Raw genomic sequence first — 16,317 nt, 5'->3', positions numbered from 1 at the left:
TCCTTCGTCCTATAAAGAAAGAGTTACAGTTACTCGTCTGTTTATTATGCTATCGAACGTTTATCTCGTTAAAGATCAAAGATCAAACATTCAGTTTCTACTTATCAGATGTTACACTTTTAATTATCTGACACAGTTACTTATGAAAACACATAATAAAAATATCTATAAATGTTCAAAAATATATTTATTATTTTATTTATTGTAAGATATAAACTATTTATATTTGCTTGATATAATCTTAAAACGTTGTCTTTTATTAAGAATTTCTAATTATTTAGTCTGAAATATATTCTTATGTAGATTCTATAATTTTACATAAATTACAGTGTACTATTGAGAAATCTGAAAAGCACTCGGGAATTGAAGAATGGTACACGTTAATAATCCGTAAATAGTGACATTAACGCAGGATCTTCTCTCTTGTTTTAGGTCCCGAAGGCGTAGCGGTAGTGGCGTGACGGACATACACTCTCAGCAACAGCAGCAGCAATTGCAGTTGCAAGAGAACAACAACAGTAGCTCGCGCGACGCGAAGAAGCCGCAGGAGGGACTGGGGCCCGATGAGATGTGGGCCCCTGGCGCCCTGGGCCATCATCGGGAGCTACCTGTTGATGTGCCCGACACCCTTCTACAAAAGGCCTATCCCAACAAGGTAAAAAACTGCTCTTCCAATTATAGGAACGAGCTACAGCATCGTCCCCGTAGCGCTAGCGACCTCGACCTCTCCCTAAACCTTAAAAACGGCAAGACCCTTAAGACGCGCATTATCGCGGACGGACGTGCTAGACGTGCTAGACTCGAATCGAACGATCGCGCGCACGACGTCACCGACGCGACGGCCAGGACGATCAATGTCCACAACGGTCTTCAGCCATCCATGCTGAAGATCGAGCTAAATATCGAGGACGAGGAGGAGAAAGTGAAAGCCACCAGGAAGAACCTGGGGCTCGACAACTATCGCGATAGCCCGATTGCGACCGGCTCGCCGGACTTGAAGAGTACCTTTAAAGCTTTCGAGGTGTACGCGAACGTTGACGAGGACGCGGGCGGGCAGAAGGAGTCCAGCGTCGATATCGAGGACGACTACCCCTTTGCCAAGGAGGATTATCCCACCATGCTGAAAACGTGCAGCGACGATTCAGCGAGTCCGAGGAGCTCGTCGGGTAGATCGGACAGCACCGCTCCCCTTGACACCAGCCTGATGCTCAGGCATAGCAAAAACCACAAGGACTCCCCGACTTACGACGTCCGAAGGATAGATCTCGGCTCTCCGTGTAGATCGGTGATGCCCGACATCAAGGTAGCCCCGCTTTTCGGCCGTACCCGAGACACGACTTCCTTTGACAATCCGGCTTACGGACTGACGGACTTGCAGGATCTTCAGGGGCTATTGCGATCCGACGAAATGTCAGACTTGACCAGACTGATAGACGAACAATCTCCGATTCCAAGGACTCCGCAGGATCAGGATAACGTATCGCCTGTCCGCGTCAAGGACCAGCAGACGGAACTTTCCCAGACCGAGACGGCGAGCAAGTCCGGCAAGAGCCCGACGAAACGTCGTACAAATGACGAGCGAGCCAAATTGAAGGCGAAAACTCGCAGCCTCGATATCGAGGAACTGATTCGGGCCGGCTCGACCGACGACCTTCTCGGCATCGAGTTGAGCAATCTCTCCTCCTCGTCCTCCTCGTCCCGGCAGCGGCCAAAGAAGAAGCGGCATCAGCAGATCTCCAGCGGCTATTCTACCCTGAGAAGCGAGGCCTCTGGCGATCTCGAGCATAACGCGGAACGCAGCTTCCTCGTCGTGGGCAGAAAGCCTTACCGCGAGGTCGCCGTCGATTGTCCACCGGATTTCGTGCCGGTCACCAAGTGCCACCCGATATACCCGCCGCCGAATAAGACACCCGGCAACAGCAAGCACAACACTCTCGAACCGAAGCGCGATCGCCCGGGCGTCGCTAACGAGGAGAGTTCGTGCGCTACGACAACGACGACGATGACCATGACGACTACGACGACCACGCTCGTAGCCTCCCCTCGCCTCTCCCCGAACGATAATAGCTTCACGACGCTGTCTAGTGCCGACGGTAGCGCTAAAGAGACCGTGGTCGCGCGCACGGTAGACCGTAAGCACAGCTTGAAGAAGGTAAGGTCCAGAGTCAAGAGCTTGATATGCGACAGCTTACAATCTATCCTGCACCACGAGCATGGCATTTCGCTTAACGCTTACCGCACGCTTAACGCACCGACATATTCTCACTCCGGTGATCCTGTCTTGCGATCGTTTGTCATGAAGACGGAAAATTTCAACGAGTTCTCGCGAACGCGGAACTCGTTTGACGAACGAGATGGGAAGCTCTTCCGGGATCGAGGAGTTGAGAACCCTTGTTTCGAGGACGATTCCTCGCGTCGAAGTTTCTTGGAAAGCAGAGAACGTCCGTTATCCTCCGTTCTTGGAGAGGAGTTTCCTAAAAATTGCCAGAACTCCTTCCTCGGGGAAGCTGAAACTAATAACATGACCTCTTCCCCTTTTCCAAAAGCGACCGGCGATTCTATGTGCTTGAATCGCCGGTCGCTCTCCGGTTTCCAGGACAAAGTCGTGAGCTCTTGTCAAGAAAAACTTCTTGATTTCGGGAATGAAACCGAGGAGGTTATCTTCCCCGATTGTTCGAATGAGATTAATTTGTTGCCCAAGGAAGGTATCGCGTTTTTCAAAGTCGCGGACCATCCCGCAAACATTCCCGACCAATTATCCTTTATTCAAGAGACGAATCAGAATTCTCGGAATTTCTTGCGCGAGTTTTCTTCCATAAGGAAGCGTGTTGGGCGTTTATCCAATAATACGCGTTTTTCTGATAATTTTCGTCCACAAGAAAAGGAACGTGACAGCCCTGACTGTCTTGACGATTCCCCGAAGACGCAGAATGAAAAGAATTCGAGGCTGTCTTTCGAGTACGAATGTTCCAAGTTGTTGGACGTTCCGTCTATGCTATCCAACAATGGCGTGAAATTTCGCGTTAGTTGGAGAAGCGCGTCTGACCTTTCAAATTTAACAGTTGGTTGCCACTCGGTAATTAAAAAGAGATCCTCTTCATTCCCTAACTTTGTCTCGATGCCGGAAATCACGTTCTCACGACCCACCAATGGGGGGGATAAGGTTGATCATCCGGTAGTCTTACATGACGGACTTCCTGACGAACGTACGAAGCAGAGCGCACCAAAATCACCGATGTACACTTTGAAGAATTGTTCGCTCAAGTCGCACGTCGACGCTCTCGAACAGCAGGTAAACTACAATGGACTTCGCCTGAGTTTAGAAACTTTCGCCCGTCGAATAATTCGAACGGCGTCCTTGCACTTTGGAAATTTGCACGCCCTGCAAAGTAACTTCGCGTTTGATTGCCTCTTGAATTACTTGATTAAATTCATCATTCTAGTCGTATTCCTCGATGCTAAGGGTCGTGATCTGTCTATATGAAGGAGATACCCTCGAAGACCATAGAGCAGTAGTTTCTCCTTGCCTTCTGCACGGCAGTGTTGTGAACTGTTAAAGTCGCGCTTACAATTTTTTCGATACTTTCAGACCCGCTGCTATCTAGGAAGCGCACTATTAATTAAAAACTCTTTTATAAACCGAGGCATGTACAGTGGATTAAAAAAGTATTTGCACACCCAGTTTTCTTACAATAACTATATTCCAAGGAATAATACATAATTACGAATTGTGCTCATAAGTAACTTGTTAGGTACATATACTGTATGTAATAAATTACTTATGGATACAATTCGTAATTATGTATTATTCCTTGGAATGAAGTTATTGTAAGAAAACTGGATGTGCAAATACTTTTTTGATCCACTTATACAGGATGACAGAGGATCAAACTGAGATCTGCCGACCATGAATCGACCGATCGCTATTGTACAGAGTCACGCGTCACCCCATTTGATTAAATTAGCTGATTAGATGAAGACATAAAATTCGTGTAATATTCTTTAAGACACAAATTTATGTATCTGAATATCTTTAAATTCGTGTAATATTTATTAAGACCCATTGTACTATTACTGTAAAGATAAAATGTGCAAAGACTGCCGTTCGATTAAAGACGCAACATGAGGAGCATGCGTAGAGGAATGTGGAATATCTAACATGAGATCGTCAACAGCATGATAAAGTAGCCACAAGCTGCGCAACAAAACTTACGAAGTAAAACGCTCGTCGCTTAATGATTGGGAAACATGTTCGTAATCATAAATTACATACCTTAATTAACATATCTCGAAATAACCAAAGGAAATAATCATAGTCAGAGATTCTAAATGACACGGATTCTCTTGTCGTTTTTAATAAACAAAAAGGTTAATATAAATTCGACGTCTCTAAAAATAGTTATCGTTATCAACCACGTTATCATTTTCGATATACGATTATCGATGAATCACAGAATCATTCAAGACTCGGCATTTTACTTCTGTTTCGTAATCTTGCTTTCGACATGCTTTCTTTTACTGTATGCATCTCGCTTTCCCCTCCCTTGTCTTTCTTTCGCTTATCTATTGCGTCAGCTTTTTCTCTTTATCTTCCCTCTCGTCCTTCCGCATGCCGCGTGCAAAATCGCGGTTCTACGAAGAACATCTTCGACTGAAGTGTACGAATAGTTCGTCTGAAAAGTAACGATAAAAAAAAAGAAAGGAGTGTGAAATAAAAAGAGTTGGGAAATTTTGCAAAGTAGTTTTGCGCGGCGTCAGGCACGTGGGACCATTAATACGAGCTGTTTCGGAATGGATTTTTAGGCCGGTCTCAATGGAGTCAAGCCTGCCATCCCGCCTCGCGATCAGAAGAGGGCACCTGCCAGACCGCCGAAAGATAATCTGCGCCTCGCCACGCAGAACAATAATGTCGAGACGAGTGATAACGCCAACGCCGAGCCGACGCAACAGCAGCTTCATTCTATCAGGAAATATCAGGTAAGAGACGAGGATATATCGGCACACGCACACTCTCTCTCGCACTCGCATTGTGTCGAGTCACGTAAGCACGCATGATAAGCATTCAAGAAGCGCGGATCGTCACCAATCCTGCGTCGAATTTCGGAGGACGTGAAGGAATGTAAGTATCGAACGTATGGAAAAGAAAAAACAAGCTAAATGTGTACCTAATACACGTTCGAAATGTCATTGTTAAACTCGAAGTCACGTCCGTTGGGAGAACCAGCCCGACGTAATCGAGCATTCGCAAATACGCAAGTTGCCTAAAAACTGCAAGCAAAACTAAGTGCTGCAAGGCGCTTCGCTTTTTTTTCTGTCATTATTAATACCGAAGCCGCATCTGCCAGAGAACAAATTTGATTTCGCCGTTACGCAAATTATGTCCAACCGTGATAATTGCCGCGAAACGCGTCGGTTTAGCTCGACGTAATAAACATTCTCGTAAAAAGGGAGCTTTGCGCGAGACAAGATATTTGCATATTGAAGAAGGGTTGACCGCGTAATATCGCCGGTCTGGCTCGTAAACTGGCGCACGAGACTTGCGTCGGAACGGCGTTTCGTCACGACGATAAAACTGCGCTTCTTGCTTTTGTCGGAATTTACGATTTTGCCCTGCGATCGGATTAAGTCGTTAATGGGCACGTTTCGGGAAAAGCAGAAGCATTTTGCGGGAAGCTTTTAACTGTGAGAATAACGCGCGCGACTACTGGGTAGATCGGGTTACGTAACGATGCGAAGGCAGTAAATGACAGATCGTTATTTAAGAGGACGTACAACTTGCTACTCACGTGACCGCTTGCGCAGGAAATTGCGAGCCGATGACAATGGTTATTATCGAAGCACTCTTCGCCGCGCGCGACGCTGGCACAGTTTCCGAATTCCCCGCATCCAGAGGCACTCGAGGTTCGATTGATAAATGAGTCGCGACGTGACCTTGCACGAGCGGAAATTAATTAGGCACATTAACGGGACGCGCGGTAACGATCGTTTGAAAATTATTAAACGAGCGTCGATCAACGAGGAAAATTTTTAATCCTCTTTATGCTCAATGCACGTTCATGAAACACACGTGGCACTAAAACGTCGGTTTGCCTGTTGATAAAAGTCACGACTCGCGGCGGGAAAAAAATCGCCTTTTCGAGATTAAAGTACGTAACGTGAAGCTCCATTCGACCCCATCTCGCCCGAATAATTTCTCGCTCCTGTGGAATCTCGTCGTCGTCGAGCTGTTAAAAATCGGGAGAAAACCCATCGTGAAAAATCGTGGATGAGATCTGGATATGCTCGTGGATCGAGTGCGGCGCGCTTGAAATTCATACAATCTCGGTATCTGTAAGTGTGAGAAATGCCAGAACCCCCTTGCGTGACTGGCGTCGTCGCCGGAGCCGCGTGAGTGTGTTTATCTTATGGAATCCTCACGCCACGCTCTTACCTGCCTTAAGTCAAGTGTGGTCTGGAATGTAAAGAACCCCCGCAATAGTCTAAGATTACACGCTGAAGTGTAGCGTTACGAAGTTTTCGATAGGGTGTAGACGTAGGGTGACTCGCAGGCCTGCTGCATTCAGCTCTCTCTTTCTGTTCTGTCTTCTTCTTCTCCTTCTTCTTTTTTTTATTGTACGGCTCCCTCTTCCCTGACCTCAGTTTCTTGATCTGCCTCAAGCAGACGGGGGAATCCATTTCAGACTTTCAATTCGGTTCGCTGCTCTAATATCTCGAGATATATACCGCAGCAGGTGTGTCCCAAATTCAACACATACATCTTTTTTTTACTTTCCCGTTTTTATTAAACTTATTAGCCGCGCAATGTATCGAACGCCCGATCTATATTTTACATTTCTTTTCAATTTACATTTTGATATTTCGATTACGGTATGCTGCTATTTGATAAGAATCCTTATTAATTGCGAGTCCATGTATAATATAAGGCATTACAGTTTCCTTCCTCAATTCAATTTTATTTATTATTCTATCTACGAAGTTCCATAATTTAATTCTTATCAAGATGAAATCCACGTGTTGGAACAGATTGTAGGTATACCGCCGTCGCTCAGAGATCGTCCAAGCTTATATAAGCGACTGAAAACACTGGTTTTTTCCCGGAATCCATTTTATTGTCATGATCAGTTTTATTCATTAACGTCGACACATACACACGACACTTCTAACGTGCTCCACGTTGGCCGTTGGTGGATGTCTAAGCGTTGCGCGCGGGGAGTGCAAGCTCGGGTTCCACAGGAAACCCTACGTCCACTGTCGCCGTAAACAGGGCTTCACTAAGATATTTTCTATCCTTGTGCGTAGCATCGCGCGGCAAAACGTGGTGCTCGTTATTGTAAATGAAAATTACGAGTCGTATCTTTCGCCGCCGGCTGCCGCGGCATTGCAGATAAACATTCTTTATCGCATCGCAATTTTACGACGGTAAAACGCAACCGGCTGACCGCTTTATCAGCCGATACCGGTGGGCGTAGATCACGAATCGCGGAATAACACGGTTGATAGTATGACTAATTGGTGCAACTTGAGTAAATGTCACTGATTCATCAAGAAGATAAAAATACATATATTACAAATCAGACTTGGTTAAATATACACATATATCGTTGTATTATATATAAAAAATAAATTTGTAATAAAATATAGAATTTTCTACTACACGTGAATATTCAGCTACAAATTCTTAAAGACTTGGGAACCACTCTCGTGATTTAGAAAATCTCTTAGTCGATAAAGAGCTTGCTTGAAATTAATTGGGCCGTAAGATCTTATTTTATTTTGTCTGTTTAATTAATATATTCATTTATTCATATTTAACACGATTATATAATTCTTAAAAAACAATAGAGATTCTGTTATTCGGTTTTATAAAGATATTGAGTCGTGAGATTTGTGTGGAGTAATCCGAGGTTTTCTCATCGTGACAGATTTTGCTTAAAATAATTATTTTTATTATTTTTATTATAAAATAAATTTATTTAAAATTCTGTAGATTAAAAACACGACTTATATAAGCAAACGTTATTTGTAGCTCTGTAATATAGAATATGTGATACGTATATCGATATGTATTAGCGGATTTAGTTGACATTAAATACTCCTTGTTCCCCTTTGAATATAAACCACCTCGAAATAATTGTATCAAGTATACGTTCGCAAAGAGATTCAATTGATCCTTGAGCTTTGATATTATTCAAGAACTCCTTATTTTGCGCGAGCTGCAACCGCATTGAGTGGCCTATAAATTTCGCAGCGAACCGTATGTATTAGCGATACTCGTTACATACAACTGCATGTACAGCAATTATTTCGCAGTCTCTTGCATAATCAGCATAATTGTTGCAACAACTCTCAATAAGGTAAGATTTCTTTAAGTAAGACGAAGTAACCAATTTTACACTGAAATATTTATTTCTTTGAAATTTGTTGAATATTATTTCTTATAATATATACTGTAAACTGTAGATAATATTACGTAGATTATAAAAAAAAACACGCTAAATTTAATCCGATAAAAATTTTCCTTTCGTAGCTCTTTTTGTATCTTTTTTCATTTGTATTTACTACTGCATCTAAGATACATTTAAGTAGAGATGTATTTAATCTTTTGAAAAATATGTGATATATTTTGTGAAGAAATGTGTTATATATTGAAATGTGTTATATATTTAGACCGTCGAATAGAATTTCGACATCTTGAACGATCTTCAAAATACACGCGAAGAATTCTGTTCTACCTTGAGATTTAAATTTCTATGAACATCTTTATGTCTCGTAAAAAGGAATGGATAGCTTACCAGTTATGTTGCACTTACAGGAGCAGTTACGAAAACGTAAGGATGAGGAGGAGAGGCAGGAAATGCTCAGTCGTTCTCTCCGTGGCTCTAAAAAGCTCCAAGCTTTGGAGAGCCACGCGACGAGCCTCAGTGGCCAAGAAAATCTCGCTTACGCACAGGACGAGGTGACCACCGGCGTCAGTCGAGTCACGCACGCCATTTCTAATGCAGTCCAAGAAGTGGAGAAGTCCCCCAGGCCTCCCAGTAAGCAATTTCTCTTTTCCAAACACATTCTCGCAGGTCTCTTTAAATAAATAAATAAAAAAAAAGAAAGAAAAACTTGGTTGAAAAAACTTAATACAGCGCAATTTTTACTTTATTTTTACGTTAACATTTAAGCTTTTTCAATTTCGTATTACGTTTCCTCGTTTTAAGGGAATTTTAGCATCTATTGGGTCTCGTTTGCATTAAATGGCTTTTTCTAATTTCGCGAACTTACGACCGTGAGAGTATTTAAAGAATTCTGAAAGTAATTGCTGAAACTTGGATGCTACTAAATATAGTATATTCCTCGCCCTTCCCTTACAACCTGCTTGCGTAGCGTAAATAAACAGCGGGTGCCGCGGCACGGGATTCCGCGAGGAAGTTTCTAACAAATATACCTTTCATATTTCAGCGTACGGCGAGATTGTTGCTGCGCTGGAGAGTCTGCAGCTCAATGCTCCCGATATTTCGGGTTCAGCTGTTGAAGCCGAGTTCGAGGCACTCCGGACACTTTTGGTGCGGAATTCTGTTGTGTCCGCCTTGGTGATTCGTCACATTTTTCATAATCAACTGAGGACGAGCAAGATTTTTAAACATCATGCCGATGACGCTTCGAGTTTAGCGCGAGACGTACGTAAAATTAATATTAATTTATATAAAAAAAGAGGGGGTCTGTAATATTATATTTATGCGTGCGTGCTCGCGCTATCACTCTATGAATTTTTTGTTATTATTTAATTAAAAGATTCTTTCCAGTCGTGAAGCTAGATGGTGTATGATTTTGTATATTTAATTTAATTAAAATAATGGAAGAGCTCATTAATTTTTCCCTCAAATATTTTGATATCGGTGCTGATTTTTTGTCATTTTTATGCAACGTTTAATTAAATTACAAATATCTCGTTCGAATGAGTTTCAACAAGCACAGAATGTATGGCTCAAAAACTATATCCATGATATCACATTTTTTAAATCACTTGTTTAACATATCTCGCGAAGTGCTTACGTATTAAATACATTGTTATTATTTATTTGCCTCAATCTACATATATCATAATTCTGATGTCTTGGCGTGATGTTCCAGTGCGTGGATATCCTTGAAAAATGGCAATCGTCGTCGACCGCAACAGGTGTCGGCGGAGCAGAAACAATAGCCATAGAGGAGTTAACGAGTATTTTAACAAGTTACGACATGGAAGCTCTGCTTCTAGCGCACGACTCTATCCTCTCATACGTGGAAGGCTTAAAAAGAAAGCAGAGCCCGTCGTCTTCGCCACCCAGCGGCCCGCCCAGCCCGACGTCTAGTTGGAAAGATTCCCGAGTGGAAGATAACATTAAAATCATCCGAATTGAGAAAACCAACGAACCTCTGGGTGCTACTGTCAGAAACGAAGGGGATGCGGTGATTATAGGTAATCATACATTTACGTGCAATTGTTACATCCAATTATTGTATCTTTTATCTCTGCTAAAAATTTTACCAGACGGTTTACTGCATATTTATCGTGTGACTTGATCGTTCAATTTCAAGAAATATAACGCTAAAATTAATCTGTCTTTTAAGGACGTGTCGTTCGCGGTGGTGCGGCGGATAAGTCAGGACTCCTGCACGAGGGCGACGAGGTTCTCGAAGTAAACGGAGTAGAAATGCGCGGCAAGAACGTCAATGAGGTCTGCGACATTCTCGCTGGCATGCAGGGTAGTCTCACGTTCTTGGTACTTCCGGCTCCGACGAACCACAGAAATAATTTAAGGAGAGAAGACACGACACAGGTATCGCCATATACAGCACATACCCTGATATATTTAGCACATCTTTGTATTAGAAATGTGGACCGCCGTATCCGTGGATCTTGAAACTAGAACAACCAATATTATACGGCGATGCCGTTGGAAGTGGAAGGACAAATGTCGGACAGAAGACATTTATCCTTCAACTTCCAAGATACAACTGACATTTTTATGATTTCAATGTCTGTAGTTCGGGAAAATCAATATCATTCATTACATTTAAGTCATTCTGTCGTCCGCTTAATTAAAGTTTGTTCAGCGCACCTGCATTGGCTGAGCTAACGCACGTGAACGTACAAAAGCGAATGTCACATATATACATGTAAGCGTTATGACATTTGTTCTTTTACCTTAACGACGCGACATTGATACTCGCAACCTACGGAATTTGTCTATAGATCGACACTAATAGAAAACAGCTGTTCCGGCTTTATTGCGCGGGTATAATGCAGGTATAACGTAACATTTGTAATCATAAAGCTTTTACCGTTCCCATCTAGATACATATACGAGCGCATTTCGATTACGATCCTGAAGAAGACCCGTACATACCGTGCAGAGAATTGGGCGTGAGTTTTCAAAAGGGCGATGTACTTCACGTAATTTCCCAAGAGGATCCTAACTGGTGGCAAGCATATCGAGAAGGCGAAGAGGACCAGACACTAGCTGGTCTGATACCCAGTAGAGCGTTTCAACATCAGTGAGTTCACTATAATCGAGGAATATAGCGAGTATCTGATCATCGCATCTCGATCAAAATGCATTATACATTTCCGTTTTATCTGCAGGCGAGAATCCATGAAACAGACGATAGCCGGCGACAAGTCGACGGTGCGAGGCTCGAAAAAGTCTAGCACACTATTGTGTGCGAGAAAAAATCCAAAGAAGAAAAAACGAAACAAGTTCGGCGCAAACTTCAATGACGATGGGTATCCACTTTACGCGACAACTGCCATAGACGGTATGTAAAGCCTAAACTGACTGACTAATGCCCGTTTTCATTCAACATTGTTTAACTTTAACCTTAGTTTAACTCACTCCTTGTCTCTTTCTAAGAGGACTAGAAAGAGACAAAGAGTGAGTTAAACTAAGGTTAAAGTTAAACGACGTTGGTGAAAACGGTCATTAATGTCAATTACAAATTGCTAGAGCCTATTCTTAAACGTAACGTTTTCTTGCAGATTACGACAGCGAGGAAGTACTGACGTACGAGGAAGTCGCCTTATACTATCCTCGTGCAAATCACAAGAGGCCAATTGTACTCATCGGACCACCTAACATTGGACGACACGAACTCAGGCAGAGATTGATGCAGGACAGCGAACGTTTTGCCGCAGCGATTCCTCGTAAGTGTTCTTTATCAGTCTACTGTGTATTTTTACTGTTTCATCATTTTTTAATAAAGAGAAACAGTTTAAGCTAAATGAATGTATCCTATTTTTCAGATACAAGTCGTCCGAAAAAGGATTCCGAGGTCGATGGACAAGACTACCACTTTATTTCTCGTGCTCAGTTCGAGTCTGATATTCTCTGTCGGAAATTCGTCGAGCACGGCGAGTACGAAAAAGCGTATTACGGCACGTCCGTGGAGGCCATCAGGACAGTGGTTAATTCCGGGAAAATCTGTGTCTTAAACCTGCACCCTCAGAGCCTGAAGATTCTGCGGAATTCGGACTTGAAGCCGTACGTTGTTTTCATCGCGCCTCCGAGCCTCGAGAAGCTGAGGCAGAAGAGGCTCAAAAACAACGAGAGCTTCAAGGAAGAGGAGCTGAAGGACATAATCGAAAAAGCCCGTGAAATGGAGGATAAGTATGGCCATCTGTTCGACATGCTTATCCTCAACAACGACACGGATCGGGCATATAATCAGCTCCTCACCGAAATAAATTCCCTCGAGAGGGAACCGCAGTGGGTGCCTGCGTCTTGGGTTCAGTAACTGCCTGTTACTGAACCCAAGACAAATCTTAAATCTTCCCCGGTTATTGTATCGCAAGTACTACCCTGACAGAGTCTTCCGCGTGTGTTGTCGTACTTTGGTGCCATGAAAATGATGGAGAATCGACGGAAGCAATCTTCGAAGGGAAAAAAAGAGAAGAGCCTACCGACAGGCAATGTGAGCAAATAGGCAGCAGAAATTGCGCAGAGCCAATCAACAGTTCTAGCAGGATCTGCTCGATTTCTGCCACCCCAATCTGCTGTCTGATTCTGTTATACTTCTGTTGGCGTTCTGTCGACATTATGTGATATATCAGAACAGGCATCAAATCTGTAGTCTTTCTGCCGACAAACTTTGTAGCAGATACTTTACAAGATCTGCTTTTGACAGACCTGGCTGTCTGGGATATATCACCGTGATGAGACGGACGAGGCTCGGTTGCATCAACGATGTTTCGAATTTGAGTGAATATATAATCAAATAGCGGACGATAATCGGCCAAAAAATTTAAATTTAAGTTACGCTTAAATTTCCAACAGAGTTGCTGCAGTTTAGCCTACTTTTCGTGTCTCATTACTTTAGTGAGATTACTTTGGCAAGTAATCTCGACTGAAATACGTTTGTACGTCGAGTTCGAGGTATTTACGGTTATATTCTCATGACTGACATGCGATTAACATTATTATATAGATGCGCGAGTATACAAAAAGTATCATCTCGGTGCGCCAAAGCACATCTGCCGAGCGTTTTGCTCTTTCTATATATTAGCCCGTTGTACGTGAGGAAATGTACCTGACCTGATGTTTCCTAAAAGTGAAAAATTTCTAACTTAGGGGAGGGACTCGTGAAAATACCATGTAATTTTCTATGATCCGTGCACAATACGTTTTGATAAATTTTGATAAGTGGAGCTTCGATCCAAATTTTTTAAAAGACTCAGCGTAGCACGTGCAGATGTTACATTACGAAATCTGCGCATTATAATTAATTTTACTTTACGTTATCGCGAATCAATCATACATCACGCGACATATATCGAACTTTCTCGTACGATCATAGAGAGTCGCATTGTTGTTTTTTTCACGTGAAACTTGAGTTAGAAATTTTTGGCAATTCCGCTATTCTAACCAGGCGGAAGCTGTTATAAAGGAACGAAAAAGGAATTTCAAAAACGACGATCCCACAAACATAACGATACACAGAGCGTTTCCTCGAACGCAAGAGGAAACGTCTGCGATCTCGAAGAAGGCGAAACTCGCTAACGTTTTACCGTTCGCCCTAGACAATGTTTGTTTAGAGAGCAGAAACTCGTGTTTCGAACTCGTAGACTCGTTAAACGCAATAGACTTAGGCTCGACTGCGGTATACAAGCTTTTGGAAATTTCGCATAACACGATTGTTTCTCCTGAGTGTTTTTTTACAGGGAGCGATTATTACGCGACGCGATCGAATAGAATAAACGGTGTTTATCTGTGTATCATTGTATCGCTACGAAATAGGGATCGATGCGAAATAGAAAGAAAAAAATGTGTATTAGAGAGAGCGAGAGCGAGAGCGAGAAAAAGAGATCATTGTGGTTTTTAGTTGGAAATTATTCGATAAATGCAAGTGCGCGGTGTGTGTCTTACAGGTATTCTTGCGTCAGCAATAATTGTGTATTGAAAGATAACATTTCTGTATTTGTCTTTTCTTTTCTTTTCTTCGATGACTCTAAAGAGCTCCGGTAAACTCGGTAATGATGTGTCGTCAGTTCGTATAGAGATTGTGGGCTACTGTGTCGTGATTAGATCAGCCGTAATGTTAGTCGATCCAGCGAGAAAAAAAGATAGGTACACTAAATTCAATGTGAAACAAGTTGTAAAAGTGAACGCGCGACGTAGAGAGATGTCTTCGGTGAAAAATAAAAAAAAATCGTTATCTCAATTTTTAGCTATTTAAAATCGATCTTCTAAGAGCCAATCGATGCATGACGGTTCAATATCGTGCCAAGTATCAGACCGCATGCGAAAGGACGCAAGAAAACTGAGATGTGCCAAATGATTCTGGATGTTATATTTCCAGACGAATCCAAGTTTTAAAATGCGCTCAAGAGGCACCTTTGACTTTGTCATTATATTGATTATGTAAATAATTGTGCACTTGTGTATAGAGAGAGAAAACGAGAGGAAGAGAGAGAAAGCAAGAGAAAGGGGAGATCGAAGAGGGGAAGGATAGTTATTCGAATTCATCATTATTATTTTTCTAATTATTATTACCCGAATTATTATTATCATCGTTATTGCATGTGCTGTTTTGTCGAGTGATCATGGGCATCGTGGCAGACAGTTGTTAACGTGTGTGACCCTCTGCGTAATAAATAAATGGACGACATAAATCCGCTATGTCGTGTCTTAAATCAACCCGGATGCATATTTGTATCAAATCAAAGCGAATCAAATTTTTCGACGGCAGTTCCTCACTTGGCAGACCTGCTACTAATTATCGTCATAATTATGATCATTACACGCATGATTCTGATTATCGTCATGATTATGTGAACAACAACGGTGAAAGTATGTACATTATTATTCTTATAATTATTGTTATTATTATTATTCATATTATTATTAATTATATTGATTCCACGTGTAAAATAAATTATACAATTTCAAAGAGGAGAAATATATGTATGAAGAAGAAATATATACAAATGTATATATATACATCGTATATACATGACCACGTGTATTGCGAGAGCCACGCAAGATTACCAAACCTCGAATATATGTCCCGAAAGAGAGAGAGTCTTGGTTGTAGAAGATAATATATTGTTTCCATTGTTAAACATTACCATCTCTATTCATGTTAATCTCTTCTGTTCGTAAAAAAAAAAAGATATTTGACCATCGATGACGAAGTATTCTCTCGTGATACTTTCGCACCAAGCCTAACATTCCCGTCTTTTTCTTTAATTTAGTTTAAATTCTTCTCCGATTAGTACAATTGGATTTTATTTAAAAAAAAGGGTAATGTATCATTGTCGCGATATTATCGTTCATAATTTTGCTTGATGAGAAATTTGTCGCAATGTTTTAAAATAAGACGCAAATCGTTGTGTTCTGCGGACGCATTTTGTAATGCGAAACGCATGCAATTTTGCTAATAAGGGATGCGATAAGGGATCGCATACGAGCGCGGATACTCTGCAAATCCAAGGGTGTCGTTTTTATACACACAAACGTCTAAAGACGACACATTTGACTGAAGCTCTTTTTACATGCTCTTTTAATCGTATTAAATTAAAAGTTAATACGTTTAATCGCGTTAAGTGACGTAATTTAAAACAAGAAATGTGTAAAGAGAGCTTTAGTTAAAATATAACACTTGAATTTAGAGTGTATAGTTTCTGCAGCTGGCAATGTCGTCGACGTCACGGTACCGCGGAGTGATATTTTCCGTTATCGATATCCTCTTGCCGTATAGGAACGTTTCCGACACCTATAACGATATGTATATACCACATTTATTATTAGACCACCCCGATTCGCACAATCCATGATATAAGAACTAGAATAT

At 41.9% G+C, this 16,317-nt stretch overlaps 1 protein-coding gene across 3 annotated transcripts in view; it reads left to right on the top strand.

Moving 5' to 3' along the window:
* Positions 1–14,316, top strand: part of LOC139808805 (protein PALS1) — a 65,923-nt gene extending 51,607 nt beyond the window's left edge. For 2 of the 3 annotated variants that reach the window (XM_071771220.1, XM_071771221.1), the window contains 10 exons: positions 433–2,152; positions 4,804–4,977; positions 8,813–9,035; positions 9,448–9,665; positions 10,120–10,447; positions 10,600–10,808; positions 11,327–11,526; positions 11,615–11,787; positions 12,008–12,172; positions 12,272–14,316. In XM_071771220.1, coding sequence (XP_071627321.1) covers positions 433–2,152; positions 4,804–4,977; positions 8,813–9,035; positions 9,448–9,665; positions 10,120–10,447; positions 10,600–10,808; positions 11,327–11,526; positions 11,615–11,787; positions 12,008–12,172; positions 12,272–12,762 — 3,901 coding nt within the window. In that variant the 3' untranslated portion in view covers positions 12,763–14,316. The remainder of the gene's footprint in view (positions 1–432; positions 2,153–4,803; positions 4,978–8,812; positions 9,036–9,447; positions 9,666–10,119; positions 10,448–10,599; positions 10,809–11,326; positions 11,527–11,614; positions 11,788–12,007; positions 12,173–12,271) is intronic. The other variant, XM_071771224.1, reaches the window with a different exon arrangement.
* Positions 14,317–16,317: the final 2,001 nt, after the last annotated feature.

Source organism: Temnothorax longispinosus, chromosome 2 (assembly GCF_030848805.1).
Source record: "Temnothorax longispinosus isolate EJ_2023e chromosome 2, Tlon_JGU_v1, whole genome shotgun sequence".
NCBI lineage: Eukaryota > Metazoa > Arthropoda > Insecta > Hymenoptera > Formicidae > Temnothorax > Temnothorax longispinosus.
Note: the sequence above shows the minus strand (reverse complement) of the source record. Positions and strands in the feature narration are given on the sequence as shown.